The 18,041-nt window shown below is 37.4% G+C and overlaps 1 protein-coding gene across 1 annotated transcript; it reads left to right on the top strand.

Annotated features, from left to right (window-relative positions):
• Positions 1 to 2,932: 2,932 nt before the first annotated feature.
• Positions 2,933 to 16,305, top strand: RPS5 (ribosomal protein S5). The gene is made up of 6 exons (XM_039360954.1): positions 2,933 to 3,065; positions 4,337 to 4,442; positions 4,573 to 4,782; positions 13,668 to 13,796; positions 14,955 to 15,053; positions 16,184 to 16,305. The coding sequence occupies exons 2-6, from the start codon at positions 4,338 to 4,340 to the stop codon at positions 16,250 to 16,252; spliced, it is 612 nt and encodes a 203-aa protein (XP_039216888.1). The 5' UTR covers positions 2,933 to 3,065; position 4,337; the 3' UTR covers positions 16,253 to 16,305.
• Positions 16,306 to 18,041: the final 1,736 nt, after the last annotated feature.

Below are 18,041 nucleotides of genomic sequence, written 5' to 3'. Positions count from 1 at the left end.
TCTCCCACCAGAAATTGAACTCATGAAATTTTACACTTCAGATGACTACATACAATGCATTAGTTTTTGGAGCTATCTAGATTCTGGCCTTAGTGATTGCAGGGAAGAATACATTGTGATTGCAGGGAAGAATAAAGATCACGTGAAGTATTAATACCACTCTTCAATGCCTTGGTAAGGCCACGCTTGGAATACTGCATCCAGTTTTGGTCACCACGATGTAAAAAAGATGTTGAGACTCTAGAAAGAGTACAGAGAAGAGCAACAAAGATGATTAGGGGACTGGAGGCTAAAACATATAAGGAACGGTTGCTAGAATTGGGTATGTCTAGTTTAACGAAGAGAAGGATAAGGAGGGACATGATAGCAGTATTCCAATATCTCAGGGGCTGCCATAAAGAAGAGGGAATTAAGCTATTTTCCAAAGCACCTGAAGGCAGGACAAGAAGCAACGGGTGGAAACTAATCAAGGAGAGAAGCAACCTAGAACTAAGGAGAAACTTCCTGACAGTGAGAACAATTAATCAGTGGAACAGCCTGCCTCCAGAAGCAGTAAATGCTCCAACACTGGAAGTTTTTAAGAAGAGACTGGACAGCCATTTGTCCGAAATGGTGTAGGGTTTCCTGCCTGAGCAGGGGGTTGGACTAGATGACCTCCAAGGTCCCTTCCAACTTTACTACTATTACTATTACGTTTGGAAGCTATCAGAATGCACCTCTAGTGCACCTTCCCTTAAACCTTCAGAGCAGAGAAATACTGATGTGAAATTGTTATGTCTCTGTATATGGTGATTTGTACATAATTCCAACAGCTACAATTGTTTCTATAATGCCTCTGCTATTGCAATAGTCTGAGTTACTGCAATAAATTATATGATGGTGATTTAGTATTGCCAGGTTTTATCGGGAGAACTGTGTGAACTCTGGGGACAATCTGTACACAATTTTAAGCTTTTAAAGCCTAATGTTGATTAAGTTGTTGGGACTACTCATATCAAACAGTTCTTCAGCATTAATTTTTGTGAAGAAGAAGGAACTAAAGCAGATGTTATTTATACAAGTACCACTTGGAGATTCTCTCAGAAAAGGGTTAACGGAGCAGAATCATTCAGTTCTTTTCTCTGGAGAAGTCCTCCAACTCTTCTCACTGCCACTCATGCCTTTGTGACCTCTTGTCTGGATTACTGCAGTGCACTCTATATGAGGCTCCCTTTGAAGAGCATATGGAATGCAGCTGCACAGGTAGTCAATGATGTTGATTATTTGGCACATTCAACGCCAGTACTCCATGTTGCAGTAGTTGCCACAGTGCTTTGGGGTGCAATTCAAGGTGCAGGTTGTCATCTTTAAAGTTCTTTATGGCTTCTGACTGGGTTACCTGGGGGACTGTCTTTTTTCAGTTGTTTCTACCCAACCAATCTTGTCTGGCAGGATAGATTGCCTGAGTCCTGTCAGCCAGGAAATGGCATTTGGCAGGGCCCAGGAAATGTGCCTTTTCTGCCGTAGCACTTGTCCTATGGAACATCCTCCCTCTGGATGTCAGGATAGCCCTGACCTGCTGACCTTTCATAAGGCCCTAAAAACTTGGTTATGTGTTCAGGCACAGGCCCCAACGTGACAAGTGTCCCATCTCCTGGCTGTGACAACAACCATTGATTATAACATCATCTTCAACTACTGTAAATAGTTTAATTTTTGCAATGTGATGGTAACTTGTTATTTGATAGTTCACTGCCCAGAATCACTCGTAATGAGATAGGGGACATACAGTTTGAATGAACATGGAAAGTAAAGGCAGCTTACCTTCACTTAAACAGATTATGCTCCACCTAGTCTGAGCAAAGAAAGCGATGGAAGTTGATCAAAATGAAGCTGCACAAAAGAGATTTTAATATGCAAGGTCTCTCTTGCCAATAGTTATAAAGAAAAAAAAAAGGAGTCATGGGGACATTAGGGCCCCTGGATCCGAGTTCAAAAATCTGGGCGAGATGCAGCCCATTTTCTCTTGATTCCACCTATTGGGCATCTGAAGTTTTGCAACCCAGATCGGTAGCCAACCTACCCAGCAGTTCAACTACAAAGACAAAAACTGATGCCTGGGAAAGACTGACGGCAAAAAGCAAACTGCCTCAACAACAACAACAACAACAACAATAATAATAATAATAATAATGGCAGTGCTTGGAGACAGCAGAATAGACGAGAAAGAACTGGAGAAGATAACAAAATACAAAGACCTACAAATAGAAATAGAAAGACTGGCAAAACCAAGCAAGGGTAGTACCAATAGGCTCCTTGGGTACAATCCCAAAACAACTGGAGCACCACTTGAACCATTGGCATTGACAAATTCGCTATTAGTCAATTGCAAAAGGCGGCCTTACTAGGAACTGCTTCCATCCTGCAACGATATCTGTAATACCATCAAACATCCACATCTGCCTATCCCAGATCCTGGGTAAGGACTCGATAGATAGACAAAATGCCAAATCCAGTCTGAACATCTGGCTGACTGTGCAATGATCCATAATAATAATAATAATAATTATTTTGGGTGCAATCCCAAAACAACTAGAGCACCACTTGAACACCATTGGCATTGACAAATTCGCCATTAGTCAATTGCAAAAGGCGGCCTTACTAGGAACTGCTTCCATCTTGTAATACCATCAAACATCCACATCTGCCTATCACAGGTCCTTGGTAAGGACTGGATAGGTAGACAAAAGTGCCAAATCCGGTCTGAACATCTGGCTGACAGTGCGATGATCAATAATAATAATAATAATAATGATGATGATGATGATGATGATGATGATGATGATGATGATAATATCAAGCCCATTTTGGTCCGCCAACCCCTCTACATCTGTCACTATTCGGAATTCGAAAGGCCAACTCCGCATGCGCCAAAAACGTACAAAACATGCGACGACTTCTTGGGACCCCGGAGTGAGGATAGCGCATGCGTAAATGCGCCGGAAGCCGTTAGCCCGTGGATAAGTCTCTGGGTAAACCCGCATGCGGCCCTTTTCTGCCTGAGCCAGCGAGCGCGACGCGGGGAGGTGAGGGGAGCGTCTCCATGTGTGCTTTTACCTTCGCGAGGCTGAGAGGGCGGCGACGGGATCCTGTTTGGTCCGAGGGTGGGAATAAGGAGAGGCTCTGAAGGAAAGGCCTGGGGGTCGGTGGGCAGAATCCTTTGAGAATTGAGGCCGGGGAGCCCTCAAGAGCACGTGATCCGTGCGGAGAAATCTTAAGACACGGCGGCATAACATCACATTCAGTTAAGGGATTAATCAAATAAAACGTAACATAAAGCAATTCTGAGGCGTATTTTGTAGGCCAGTCAGCCTCTTATAACCCGGCACCCTTCCAATATGCTGGGACTTGAATTACTTCATGGCGCCAGCGTGATCATGCTGACTGAAATGGGAGTTGTAGTCCCGATCCAGTATAGTATATATACATTAGGAGAGGAATGGGGAGATTGGGCTTTAAATCTTTACTTGATCAGTGAACTTTTTTTTTTGTTATCTTTGGCACCTCCAAATTTCTGAAATGAACTTTCCTGAAGGAGAAACGTTTTAAGTTAAGGTGCTCCCAAGTATAGGCGTCTCAGTGTAGCCGTTTTAAGAGAGAGAGAGAGGACTTTTGAGAGTGAAGAAGGTTGTAGTTCGTGAGATTTTTTTTCACTTAGATTTCACTTTCAGCTTGTATGATTCTACACTGCTCTTCATTTTACTTATGGGTGTATTGGTGTTTTATTACATTTCTGTACCTTTATATAGTAGTACATTTTCCATCCCCCCCCCCAGCTTTTTCTTCACATTTCTGCTCACCTATCCCTCCAGCCAATTTATGTAAACAGCCTCCAAAATGTATAGAATGTGTATGCTCTTTTGGTAATAACACACCACATTAGTATCAAGATTTAGATTATGTGAGTAAGTATGCATTGAAAAGAGGGAATCTAACAGTAATACATTTGTAAATAAAGCTTACAACTAGAATCTTGAAATACGGGCATAATGGCACCTAACTGTTGAATGAGCATGTACTGCACCCTGTTTTTCCAGATACATGGGAATTACAGCCCACTTGGATTCTTTCTGATAGCTTCTCTGCATCATTAATATTGGGTATGAATTAGAGCTGTGCAATTCACAAATGAAATGCTTCTTCCGTGTTATGAAAAGATAATTGGACTAATTTGCATAGAACAGCTAGAGCTTTGCCTGACATTGTCTATCCAGAAAGTCAATATTGGGAGGAAGGAACAAGCTATTGAGGGAGGGAGGCCAATCCAGGACCTAACTGTTTTCTATTGTGTCTCTAGAATGACTGACTGGGAGCCAGCCCCTGCTGTGGCAGAGACCCCTGATATCAAGCTGTTTGGAAAATGGAGCACAGACGATGTTCAGATCAGTGATATCTCACTGCAGGTATGAAAAGAGAAGTTACAGGTGGAATTTTGGAAGTTGAGAACTGCATACTGGTTTGTCTTCTGGCTGGAAGAAGTGTTTTATCCTGATAGTTATCCTAATGCATGGCTCTTTACTCGTGTGTTTGTAGGATTACATTGCTGTGAAGGAGAAATATGCTAAGTATTTGCCCCACAGTGCTGGGCGCTATGCTGCCAAGCGCTTCCGTAAGGCTCAGTGCCCGATTGTGGAGCGCCTCACCAATTCCATGATGATGCATGGGCGCAACAATGGAAAGAAGCTCATGACTGTGCGCATCATTAAGCATGCTTTTGAGATCATCCATCTGCTCACAGGAGAGGTAAGCATGGGGAGAAAAGACTATGCTAAGGCATGGAGCAGGAAAATACTGTGAAATAAGGTATTACTTGAAGGGGGCCAAGAGGCGAGATGAAGTCATATCTATTAGAAATAAATAGCTATAGTATGAATGAGGTATAAGCCACCTATCTGGAATTACAGGCCTGACATAGCTACATTTGATGGACAGCTATTATGTTTGCTTATTTTCTCAAGAAGCACATGACTATTTTTTAGTTTAAGGAATAGAGATACTACAAACAGTTTTGGAACATGGGCCCAGTGCTTTTCAACATCTTCAGCAACGATTTGGACAAGGGGATAGATGGGGAACTCATCAAATTTGCAGATAACACCAAGCTGTCAGGAATAACTAACATTCCAGAAGATAGGCTTAAGATACAGAAGAACCTTGATAGACTCGAACAAAATGAAATTCAGTGGTGAAAAAAGTAAGGTTCTACATTTAGGCAAGAAAAACCAAATGCACAGGTACAGTATAGGTGGTACCTTGCTCAATAGTAGTAACAGAGAGAGAGATCTTGGAATCCTAGTGAACAATCACTTAAATATGAGCCAGCAGTGTGCTGCAGCTGCCAAAAAAGCCAACATAGTGCTAGGCTGCATTAACAGGGATAGAATCAAGGTCACGTGAAGTGTTAATACCACTTTAAAATGCTGAGACTCTAGAAAGAGTACAGAGAAGAGCAACAAAGATGATTAGGGGACTGGAGGCTAAAACATGAGGAACAGTTGCTAGAATTGGCTTTGTCTACTTTAATGAAGAGAAAGACAAGGGGGGACATGATAGCAGAGTTCCAATATCTCAGGGGCTGCCACAAAGAAGAGGGAGTCAAGCTATTCTCCAAAGCACCTAAAGGCAGGACAAGAAGCAATGGGTGGAAACTAACCAAAGAGAGAAGCAACCTAGAAGTAAGGAGAAACTTCCTGACAGTGAGAACAATTAACCAGTGGAACAACCTGCCTCCAGAAGCTGTTAATGCTCCAACACTGGAAGTCTTTAAGAAGAGATTGGACAGCCATTTGTCTGAAATGGTATAGGGTTTCCTGCCTGAGCAGGGGGTTGGACTAGAAGATCTTCAAGGTCCCTTCCAACATTATTATTATTTCTCACAATAAGATGGTGGCTATCTTAATATAATGCAGTTCCATTGCTGTAGAGAGCAAAGAGAGAGAGAGACTGGGGAGAACCATTCCAAAGAGATGAGAACGAGAAAATAGATTAAGTTTAGGGCATATGGAAAAAATGTGCAAACATCTCCGAGACATCTCTAATTCACACAGGTATAAAAAAGAAGGGGAAACACAATCATACTTGTAAATTATGTTACCAGTCTACATGTAGATGGTCCTTGTTTAGTAACTGCAATGGGACTGGCAACTGTTAATTAAGAAAAATGGTTGCTAAGTGAAACTGACTGCTTATGATCTGCTTTGCTTTACAAACCTGCAAACATTGTAAATGTGTGGGTCACAAAGTTACTTTTTCATCACTGTCATAACTGTGACAAGATCACTGTACCAGGCAATCTAAAGAAGAACTGTCTGTAAAAAATAGTCTTTTGTCTTCTGTGGAGTTTATTCCTGGGTCTGGTCTGCCTCATAGGGCTGACAGTTGCTTTGTTGTTACAGCCTGCAAAAAGTGGATGCTGGGGAACTGCTGCATGAGAAATGGAAGAGACAGTCGAGGCTAGAGTTTGCTGGTGAATATTTGGTGGCAAGCAGCCTCAGACCTCTACTTGTGCCATAAAGTAACTAAAAGCATTTCAAAAAAGTTAGACACAGATCAGTATCAACAGATGTCACTTGCTTAGTGCTCCTCTGACTTGGTAGCTACTTTACAGAAATAATTGCAGGTTTCTGGAGTTCCCCCAGTATCACCTTGATTCGGCTAGCATTAGAAAGGCAATTATGAATAATTAGCATTTGAACATTTTATTTATTCATTGTATTTCAATACCACCCATTTTATCTAAGGGATTCAGGACAGCTAACAATAAAAACATCACAAAATAGAAATGCATAAATAAGAACATAGTTAAAAACAGAATTAAAAGATAGGGTTGCAGTATTTTAAAAAAATATAAAATGGAAAAGACACCTTCAAAATAGCTACTATCCCCAAGGTTGCCTAACACTCTTCAACCCCCGTGCTAATCGGCAGAACCAAATCTTAACACTTTCTAAAGGCCAAAACCTATAATTTAGGGAGAGGTCTCCCCTGTTAAAACTCCTGGGAGGGATGAACTAAAAACTCATAAAACAAAATTGGTATTTATTAAGCTTTGACTTTCTTTAACATCTTTTCTCTCTTTTTTTAGTTTTATGTTTTAATATGTACAGAAAATTTAAAAGTGATGGGGAACCTCCAAGACAGGGAAAAGGAAACAATAAAAATAAAAGCAGTTACATGTAGGGAATAATTTCAGGCAATTCTTTAACACGTCATTAAATCTTGACCCTATGTAATAATATTGATCAGTCTTTCAATTATATCTGTCGAAAGCTAGTTCGCTATTGCTGTATTTGCTGCAGACAGATTGAAACCATTTACTCTGAAACTGTTTTATCAAGCTATCTTGTGTACAGTAGTTAATCAAAGGCAATATCTATAATATGTTAGGTTACTATTTTGATTTCCATGTTTAAACCAGGATTTTTATATCCCTTCACAATTAATTACATAGTCTTGCTGAGGAGATTGGAAAAACCTCAGTTACAAAAAGCATTATTATTCATCTCCAGTCATTGACCAGTGTCACAAATAAAGGCCTTTTTGCACTTGTTCAGGTGTAAAAAAATGGGCTACCAGGTGTTTGTAGGTTTATTTTGGCCACAACAGTTCCATCTCCGTGATGTTCACAAATTGTAATCAGACTAAGGCATCTCTTGATATAGTGCTCCTTATAGCATATGTTGTAGGAAAGTCAATTTGATTCCCTTTGCTTTCTTCAGAGAAGTTGCTGCAACGTGATTGTTACAGAAGTATTTTATAGCCCGTGCACATTTTTTCTGGGTTGAGGGCTGTATTTGTGTAGCAGGTTCTGGAAGAGTGGGCAGAGACAGTGGGACAGTATTTATTTCTGCTTGGCTGGTTTCAGGATAAATATTTATTTGTACCTGAGGGAGATTCTAGAAGTTACACAGACACAAAATCATTCTAGTATTACTGCTATTTCTTTTATTGGTGAAATAATAACATTTGTAACTAACAGGCTAGGCTGTTCTTTTAAAAAAGTGTTTCTGCTTTCTGGCAACTGAAAGTTCCATTTATATGCCTTTTATACATTTATATACATTTATACATTTATATATTCCATTTATACAAGGAGGAAACTATAATATTGGAGAACAGAGCTGAAGTATCTATGGTAGAAAATGGGAAAAACTGACATAGATGGATTTTCTCTTTGTTTGAAAAATGCAATAAAGATAAAGGAATTTGAGGAATCCCAATTCATTGGCAACTCTTTGGTTGAGTGAAGTGGGAAGAAATTTTCATAGGTGGCATGGATGACAGAAGAGGAGATTACAATAATTTAGGAGAAAACTAGGAATGTGCTAACTCATTGTTCCAGGGACAAGGGTGTTTCATTTTGTTCCAAAATAAGTTAATCCAGCTGTTCCAAAGGTGATCTGGTACTTTTCCAGAAGTAGATCTCCCAGATATAGTCTATCACCAAATGCCCAAAATAGTGACACTTGTATACTTTAAACTGTAGAACAATTATAGGTAGTCCTCGACTTACAACAGTTCATTTAGTGACCATTAAAAGTTACATCGGCAGTGAAAAAAGCAACTTATGACTGTTTTTCATACTTATGACTGTTGTATCCCCAGGGCCACATGATCAAAGTTCAGACACTTGGCAACGGACTCATATTTATGATGGTTGCAGTGTCCCAGGATCATGTGATCATGTTTTTTTTTTTTTATTAAAAGTTTTATAAATTTTACAAAAAAGGAAAAATAATACAAAACAAGAGACAACATATACAGAAAAATAAAACTAAACAATACATATATTAAATAAATAAAAAAAACCCCATCCCCCAGCCCTCCCAAAAAAAAAAAAAAAAAAACCTCCCTTCCCCCCCCCGGAGCTTCCCAGAGCAGAATATAGGCTTAAAAAATAAAAATAAAAATTAAATTAAAAACTTTATATTTATATATATAAAAAAATTATCTATAATATATATGAAAATAAAACTTATGAAAAAACTATATAATATTTTTGTATACCCAATCTAAATTGTATAAATTTTATCCATTTATCCCAAACAGCAAAAAACTTCTCTTGCGTTTGTTGCTTTAAGAAAGCCGAAATCTTTGCCATTTCTGCCAGATAAGCTACTTTAAGAAACCATTCCTGCAATGTAGGCAAAGATTCCTTCTTCCAGTATTGTCCTACTAACAGCCTAGCGGCTGTGATCAAGTTTAACATCAATACAACCTCCTTTGTATCACAATCTGTAACAATACCTAACAAAAATAATTGCGGAGTAAATTTTACCCTCCTTCTAAAAATTCTCTGGATATTCCACCATATTTTAATCCAAAATGCTTTTATCTCTCTGCATGACCACCAAATATGATAATAAGAAGCCTCCTTATAACCACATCTCCAACATTTGGGTTGCACGTCAGGATACATATAAGACATTTTTTGTGGATCAAGGTGCCATCTATAAAACATTTTATAAAAATTCTCCCTTAAGTTCTGTGCTTGAGTAAATTTGACATTTCTCACCCAAATAGTTTCCCAGGTGTCCAATGAAACTGGCTCACCAAAGTTCTGCGCCCATCTAATCATACAATCTTTAATTAGTTCCGTTTCTGAGTCCAATTCAACTAAAACCCCATAAATTCTCTTAATGTGGGTTTGTCTTTGATCCTTCAGTTGCTTAATAAGATTTTCATCTTCTCTAAGAAAACCCACCTTACAATCCATCTTCCATCTATCTAATAGTTGCCTATATTGGAACCAAGAATAAGTAAAATTTTCTTGTGCTAACTCTTCCCGTAATTTTAATTGCCAGTTTTGTCCATCCCATTTAAGTAACTGTCTATAAGACACCATATCCATTTTAACCCCTCTTTTTATTCCTTCTATCGCGTGCCAAGGTATAGCCCATAATGGTACTTTAAAATCACTTTTATAATATTTTCTCCAAATCCTAAGTAAAGAAATTCTTAAAATATGAGATTTAAAAGCCCAATCTATTTTTTTATTAAATATTAAATAGGCATGCCACCCATAAAGTAAATCCCATCCCTCTAAGTAAAGTATCTCAGAATTTGTCAAATTTACCCAATCACTAATTAATGTTAAAACCACCGCATCATAATATAATTTCAAATTTGGTACCTTAAGTCCACCCTCTCACGGAAGTCTTGCATAATTTTAAACTTAACCCTTGGTTTTTTCCCTGCCCAAATAAATTTGTTGAGACCCTTCTGCCACTCATTTAAATTAATCTCATTTTTCAAAATTGGTAACATTTGAAACAAAAAAAGAAACTTGGGTAGAATATTCATTTTTATCACTGCAATTCTTCCCATGAGGGATAATTGCAACTTTTCCCAATTCTTCAAGTCCTTCTGTACCCTGACCCACAACCTTTCATAATTATTTTTAAATAATTTTGCATTAGAAACAGACAGCATCACCCCCAAATATTTTACCTTATTAACAATCTCAAAACCCGTCAAGTTGACCAAAATCTGCTTCTCCTGACTCGACATATTTTTAGGTAAAATTTTAGTCTTATTTACATTAATCTTAAAACCCGAGACCAAACCATAATGGTGAATCAACTGTAATAAGTTTACTACAGAATAATCAGGTTGCGACAAAGTAACAACCAAGTCATCCGCAAAAGCTCTCAACTTATATTCTTTTTTATTAACATATATTCCTTTAATTTCCTGAGACTCTCGAATTTTGATCAATAATATTTCCAATGTTAAAACAAACAACAATGGCGATAAAGGACACCCCTGTCTAGTACCTTTCTCTATTGTAAAAACCTCCGACAGACCTCCATTAACAATAAGTTGTGCCGTTTGTTTTTGATATATTACCGTAAGGGCTTGTAATATCTTTTCACCAAAATTCATTTCTTCCATTACTCTTAACATAAAATACCAATTCAATTGATCAAATGCTTTTTCAGCATCTAAAAATATGAGCCCTGCAGAAACTTGGTTGTTCTTATCTAAGTATTCTAGTAAATTAATAATTTGTCTGACATTATTTTTCATATACCTTCCTGTTATAAATCCTGATTGATCTTTATGCACAAGATGATGCACCACCCTCATAAGCCTATTTACCAAAATTTTTACAAATATCTTATAATCCACATTTAAAAGAGATATAGGCCTGTAATTTTTTGGTAGGGTAAGATCTTGATCCTCCTTTGGAATCAATGATATAAAAGCACTACGCCATGAAGGAGGAATCTCTAAACCCTGTAAAATACCATTAAAAAGATCATGTAATGGTTGGATCATCTCCTCTATTAGAACTTTGTAATAAACAGCTGTTAACCCATCCGTACCCGGTGCTTTCCCTAATTTCAATTGTTGAATTGCTGAGGTAATTTCCTCCTTAGTAATTAAACCATTAATTTCATATTTCTGATCCTCAGTCAGTTTAGGAAAACTTGCCTCAGCTAAATATTTATTTATATCTAGCATTTGTACATTAGTAGATTTATATAGGTTTTGATAGTAATCCAAAAAAGATTTTTTAATCAATTCCTTCTGAGAAACTAATTTACCCTTATAGTTTATTTTCTCTATTATTCTTTGTCTCTGTTTCTTTCTTAATTGATAAGCCAACCATCTCCCAGGCTTATTGGCATTACAAAATGTATTTTGTTTCATAAATAATAAGTTGGTTGCAGCTTGTCTGCTATCAACATATTAAATTGTGACCTTAATAACTTTACAGATTCTTTAATACTCTCATCAGAAGGATTTAAAATCAAAGCCCTTTCTTTTAATTTAATTTCATCTTCAAGTTCTCTACGTTTCTGAATCTGATTTCGCTTATAAAAATTATTCATTTTTATCAAAACACCGCGCATAAATGCTTTACCTGCATCCCATACCATTGACATTGAAGTCCCCTTATACATATTCAAAGCAAAATAGTCCTTTAAACACTCCTTTAGTTTTTGAACATTCTTTTCTTGTCTAAACAAATTTTCATTAACTCTCCAGGATCTTCTTTCCTCTTTCTCTTGAATCAGCTCCATCCAAACTGGACTATGATCCGTCAGTGATCTAGGAAAAATCTTTACATTCTTTACTTTATTATACAAGTCCGTGGTAATCAAGAAAAAGTCAATTCTTAAAAAAGATTGGTGTCTATCAGAAAAAAAAGTAAAGTCTCTCTCCTCTTGATTACGTTCCCGCCAATAATCCCTTAATTCCCAGTCTTCTTTCATATCAAAAAAGGCTTTAGGTAGCCTTGCTTGTTTAAGAAAAGGAGAGGAACCTTTCTTATCCCTTAGTGTATCTAAGACACCATTCCAATCACCCATTAATACCACTGATCTATAATCAAGCAAAGTTATTTTTTGATGTAACTGTTTATAAAATTGTTCCTGTTGTTGATTTGGAGCGTAAAGTCCAACTATAAGTACTTTCTTACCATATTAAAAGTCCAGAGTAAATCCAAAGAATAAGTAATAAAAAAGCAAACAGTTCAAAAGAAAAAATTCTAAACCAAAAGCAAAAGCAGAAGCAAAAAACAGTCCTTAGAAAGGGAAAGTAAAACAAAAGAGAAAGGAAAAAAACTCCGACAGTTTCAAAACGCCATCTTAAATCCTTTCACTAGTATAACAAAGAAAAGGAGGAAAAATAGTAAAAATCAAAAGATAAAAAAATAAACACCTAAAATATAACAAAAAAATCCTTTAAACTGCTCCGTCCGTTTAAAAATTACTCACCAAAATGCTGTAAACACGGAGATAGAAGCGGCGGTTTCTTTTGCTTCCTAGGAAGCAAAAACAGCTGGGAGGCGGAGATCAGCAAGAGCTCCGAGGGAACACTCCTTTCACCCCCTCTAGAAATAAATCCAGAGGGGGTTCAGGGGTTCTACCTCTACTCTTGCGTTCTCTATCCCTTCCCTTTGCCCGGGAAGGGATTTCCGAGCCGCGGGCCAGCTGATACGCGCTGCGCTCCGCGGCTCTGACACTTCCCCAGCTGGACGGCTAAAAGCTAGCCGCCATCGCCGTCGCCTCCCACCGGAAGCTCCCATGTGATCATGTTTTGTGACCTAACAAGCAAAGTCAATGAGGTAGCCAGATTTACTTAGCAGCCAGATTACTAACTTAACAACTCCAGTAATTCATTTAACAACTGTGGCAAGAAGGATTGGAAAATGAGGCAAAACTCAGTTATCAAATGTCTCATTTAGCAACAGAAATTTTGGGCTTAATTACAGTTGTAAGTCAAGAACTACCTGTACAACTAAAGATACAATTGGAGAATTCCACATACATAAGCATTCTGTCACCTCAATTTTTTTGCCCTTGCAGTTTTGGAGAGAGATTTTAATAATAGCAAGTATAGTAGAATAAAATTACAGTCATGATTATATCTTTGAACTTTGTTTACTTTTTATAAATCCATAACATGTTACAATCTCACTTCAATTAAAAAATTAAAAGATAATTATTTAGATATGCAAATTATTTAAGAGCTAATCATTATTTGCAATGTGCTCTTCTGGAAACTGGCTGTGAAATATTTAAACATTTTAGGCTATATTTTTGAGTAACATTGGCTTTTTAATCCTTTCCCCGACTTTACTTGGATGTAGTTTAAACCTTGCTTGATCTTTGTTCCAGAATCCCCTCCAAGTCCTGGTGAATGCCATCATCAACAGCGGCCCTCGTGAAGACTCCACCCGTATTGGTCGTGCTGGCACAGTGAGGAGGCAGGCTGTTGATGTGTCACCACTGCGGCGTGTCAATCAGGTAGGAGTATTTATTAAGAGGGGTAGATTGATATAGACTCAGCTGACTTTTTTATATATATAAATATTTTATTAATTTTCTAGGTTTAAGTCAAATGCTTAATAAACAGCGTGTTGTGTGGGTCCATTAGTAATTCAGTCTATATTAACTTCTTCAGTCTAGACCCGTGGTGGTGAACCTATGACATGTGTGCCACAGGTGGCACACAGAGCCCTCTCTGTGGACACGCGTGCCATTGCCCCAGTCCTAGGCCTTCAGCTGGGTTTTAAAAAATCTTTTCGCTTTAGGCCTCTGCTGCCGTGTGCAAAAAAAAAAGTTCAATCAATCAATTTTAACTTCTTGTGGGAAAAAAAAAGATCTCGCAAAGTTGGAATTGATTGATTGAAATTTTTAGTCCCATCCAGTCTGCCATTATCACCACAGTCACAGCTACCCAATGGGCCACACACACCTAATTGGCTACAGCCACCCAATTGGCCACATTCACCCAATGGGCCACGCCCACCTGACGATACAGACGATACATAAGTGGGTTTTGGGTTGCAGTTTGGGCACTCGGTCTCTAAAAGGTTCGCCATCACTGGTCTAGACCTAATATTACACCATGCAATGTTTCCTCTCTTCTTCTGATAGTATCTGTTTCCCCACACTAGGCAAATACAATTCTTATTGTTATTAGTAAATATACAATTGAATATCAACATCTTTGTTACATTTTTCTAATAGTATCAGTAATATCAGTTTAAGATATCTTTTCTAACCAAAACATATCTTAATTGCATTTGCACTTAACATCCATATGTTCAATCATGATGTTTTTGCTTTAAAAAAAAAAAACAATTTCCCATCAGTGTTCAAAATGTCTCTATTGTTTATCATTCCAAAGTAAGTTATATTTGGGTAACCAAAAGCTTCCCTTATTCAAATTTCTTAGCATTTTCCTCTATCCCTTCTCATACCAAAATCTAATATTCTAATTAGAAATCTTATCTTTCTAGTTATAATAATATTTCTATTTCTAGCAATTACCTATTCTCCACCATAGTCAAACATCTCATTAATAGTATAATATCCCTTCTAATGTTTATTTATCAAGAGGGGTAGATTGGTGTAGACTCAGCTGACTCTTGTGAACATATTTCCTGTTTCTTCACATAGGCTATTTGGTTACTTTGCACCGGGGCACGTGAAGCTGCCTTCAGAAACATAAAGACCATAGCTGAGTGTCTAGCAGATGAGCTGATAAATGCAGCAAAGGTAAGAATAAATGAATAGAGAGCTGAGCTTTGGAGAAGATGGCTCTTTGGTTTAAGAGACCACAGACCTAGCAATCAAATATATGAATCTTAAAAGAGTATTTACATTGGCCCATCTGAGACATCTCAACAGATTAATTAATCCTCAGGAAAACCAGTAGGAGCCCAAGTGCAGTGGTGCTAAATTACATCTCACAGCAGCAGTGCATATTTATTTACCTAGGGTTGGGCCTGTGAAAGTTTTTTCAATAAAATATAGCGGTGGCAAAATGACCCCTAAGATAAAATAATTTTTACGGTATAGTATTTTATAGTAAATCTTTTGATGGTATCCTACAGTCTCGTGAGATTTAAATAACAAGAATAACAATCTCATATGGTATTTCAAACCAAAACATCAAATTTATTAGTGACCTTTAAGCTATTCAAGAAGCCACAAATGTGTCTTTGTGGCTGCCTTTGTTGTTGTATAGGATGATGCCCCTAAAGTTATCTTTGCCGGATTAAACATTAGTTTTAAGGTGCAGCACAATTCTTTTCTGCCTTTACTCTAGTCCCTACTGTTTATTGTTTGGTAAAAACAGCTATCATTGCAAGTAGCCTGCAAGCATTAGCAATAAACAAAAAATGCAGGTCAATACAACTCTAGCATTGTGAAATTTTATTTTATTGCTTAATTTCATTGGTATATTTAGCCACCCGTCTTATAAAATGATTTGGGCAGAATTAAGAATTAAATAGAAATAAACTAATATTAGTAGCAAAACTAAACACAAATTAGTAACCAAAAAATTATGACACTGAGTCCAATAGCCAGGGGTATGGTGGCCTCCATCTCACAGATCCTCTTAATTTTCTGACCCCTCAAGCCTGGGAACACGGCCACATTGTTAAGGCAAGTGTCTCTTAAATGGCTACTATGAACAGTGTTAACAGCTGGTGATATTCTGGCATGTACCATAAAGGTTTTTGTTGTAGTGATAGTTGACTGGCTTTTTCAGCCATGTACATGAAAACTGCTCTGCTGCTATACCTCCCATTTATCTGAGATGTTTGGAGGGTGGGAGAGAAGGCGAGACAACATCAGGTGGGATGTGCGGTTGCTTAAACTGTAACTGTATTTGTTCCTAGGGTTCCTCCAACTCCTATGCCATCAAGAAAAAGGATGAGCTGGAGCGTGTGGCCAAGTCCAACCGTTAAAAAGAGTTGTTCCTGGAAACCGAAGCAAATAAATCCTCATTTTCATACTGTTACACTTTTTTTTTTGTGTTGCAGTTCACTTGTTGAAGCAGATGGGTCTTTGATTTGAGGGAATTGCCTGGTTGGATTATAATAGACATGATATCTGGAGCTCCTTTTCTTTTTCAAATAATTTTACTAAGAGCTATAAATGGATAAAAGTCAATATATAAACTACAAAAATACGAACAGAGAGATGCGAAAGAAAAAAAGTCATTTCCCCTTTCACCCCATCAGGTAAAAACAATTTTAGTAGTTTATCACCATATCTGAGTAGCTCATCTCTTAGATTTAAATTAAGTCCAAATCTTTGTCAGCAAAAGGTCAGTAAGGACAACCAGATACAACTATTTTCTTCTTTTAACCCTCGTCAAACAAGCCAATCTTACAGACTTTCCCTGATTTTTTAAAATTATTCTTTAACCCCTTCAAAAAAAGACCGGAGATAGTTTGCTGATTATTTGTATATCACAGTGAAAATTCTTCAGAACTTTTAAAAGATTTCATTTGTATCAATAAGTAAAATTTATCCTTTTGTTTATCATTTCTAAAAACATGTTTCCAAATTTTAGCAAAGCTCTTTTGTATATCCAGAAGAAGAAAAAATGATTCAATCAGTTTCCTTTTTTAATATCTGTTCACTTCCATTGGGAAATAAGACACATCAGATCCATTTGCATTACATTTAAATCCCCCTTTAATTTAATTTCATAAAGTTCCATTGCAGCTCATTTTATTTAACAACTTCATTTAAGATAAGATAAGATAAGATAAGATAACCTTTATTGTCACTTTTATACTGTGGGCACAATGGCACACATCAAAAATGAAATTTAGTTGCCCGCTCTCAAAGTGAAACATATACGTGACACACACTTAAACAATCAATTTTATCAATCATTTTAGCCATTCTCCAAAAACTTGGCTGGGAGGTATTCAAAAGTTCGCAATAAGGATTTCTATAGTCTGGCTGTACTGTCCACCCTTGAAAATATCAAAGCAATCTCCATTTTCCCATGATAAAATATCTTCTATAATTCAAAACTATAATTCCAAATTCCTTTGGCCACTTAATCTGTTGTTTATTTTCCAAAATTGATATACTAAGTACCCTCTGGCTGCATACTCCAAAGAGTTGTTAACTGTCCCATTGGCATATGCAGCAAAAGAAACTCCTGGGACATTATTTTATAATAATAATAATAATAATAATAATAAAGTTGGAACTTGGAGGTCATCTAGTCCAACCCCCTGTTGATAGATCCATACAGGCACAGAAGAAGTGAAGGTTTTTTTGAGGCTCTTGAGGTTTTTGCCCGAAAAACAACATAATTAATTTCCCCTTTTCCCAGTTGCGGCACCCACTGTCCACCAATTCAACACGTTCTTTTTATTTTGGGAAAACAGTCTGAACTTCGCATCGCACGGCCTTGAAGTGTCAGGATTTTCTCAGGCTGCAAACGGGCTCACATAAATTCCTCATCTCCCTCCCAGCTCCCAATACATTCCAAGCATTTCCCTTCCTGCTCCCTGTGTTTCTGTTGTTGGGTTGCGAGTGAGTAGAGATGTGTTACAAGTCAGCCTTGACATAGTGTATTTTTTAAACTTTAACATCAAATTTACATAATGTTTTAAAGAGGTAGAAACTCACCTGAGTACAGTAAAACTTTATTGATTCAAATGGTCTTAATCTTTCCAATATACAAAAAATAATCCAAGCAAATGATTAAGATAAGAAAGTTGTTCAAAC

Source organism: Crotalus tigris, unplaced genomic scaffold (assembly GCF_016545835.1).
Source record: "Crotalus tigris isolate CLP2741 ecotype Arizona unplaced genomic scaffold, ASM1654583v1 scf7180000019189.1338056, whole genome shotgun sequence".
Lineage (NCBI taxonomy): Eukaryota > Metazoa > Chordata > Lepidosauria > Squamata > Viperidae > Crotalus > Crotalus tigris.
Note: the sequence above shows the minus strand (reverse complement) of the source record. Positions and strands in the feature narration are given on the sequence as shown.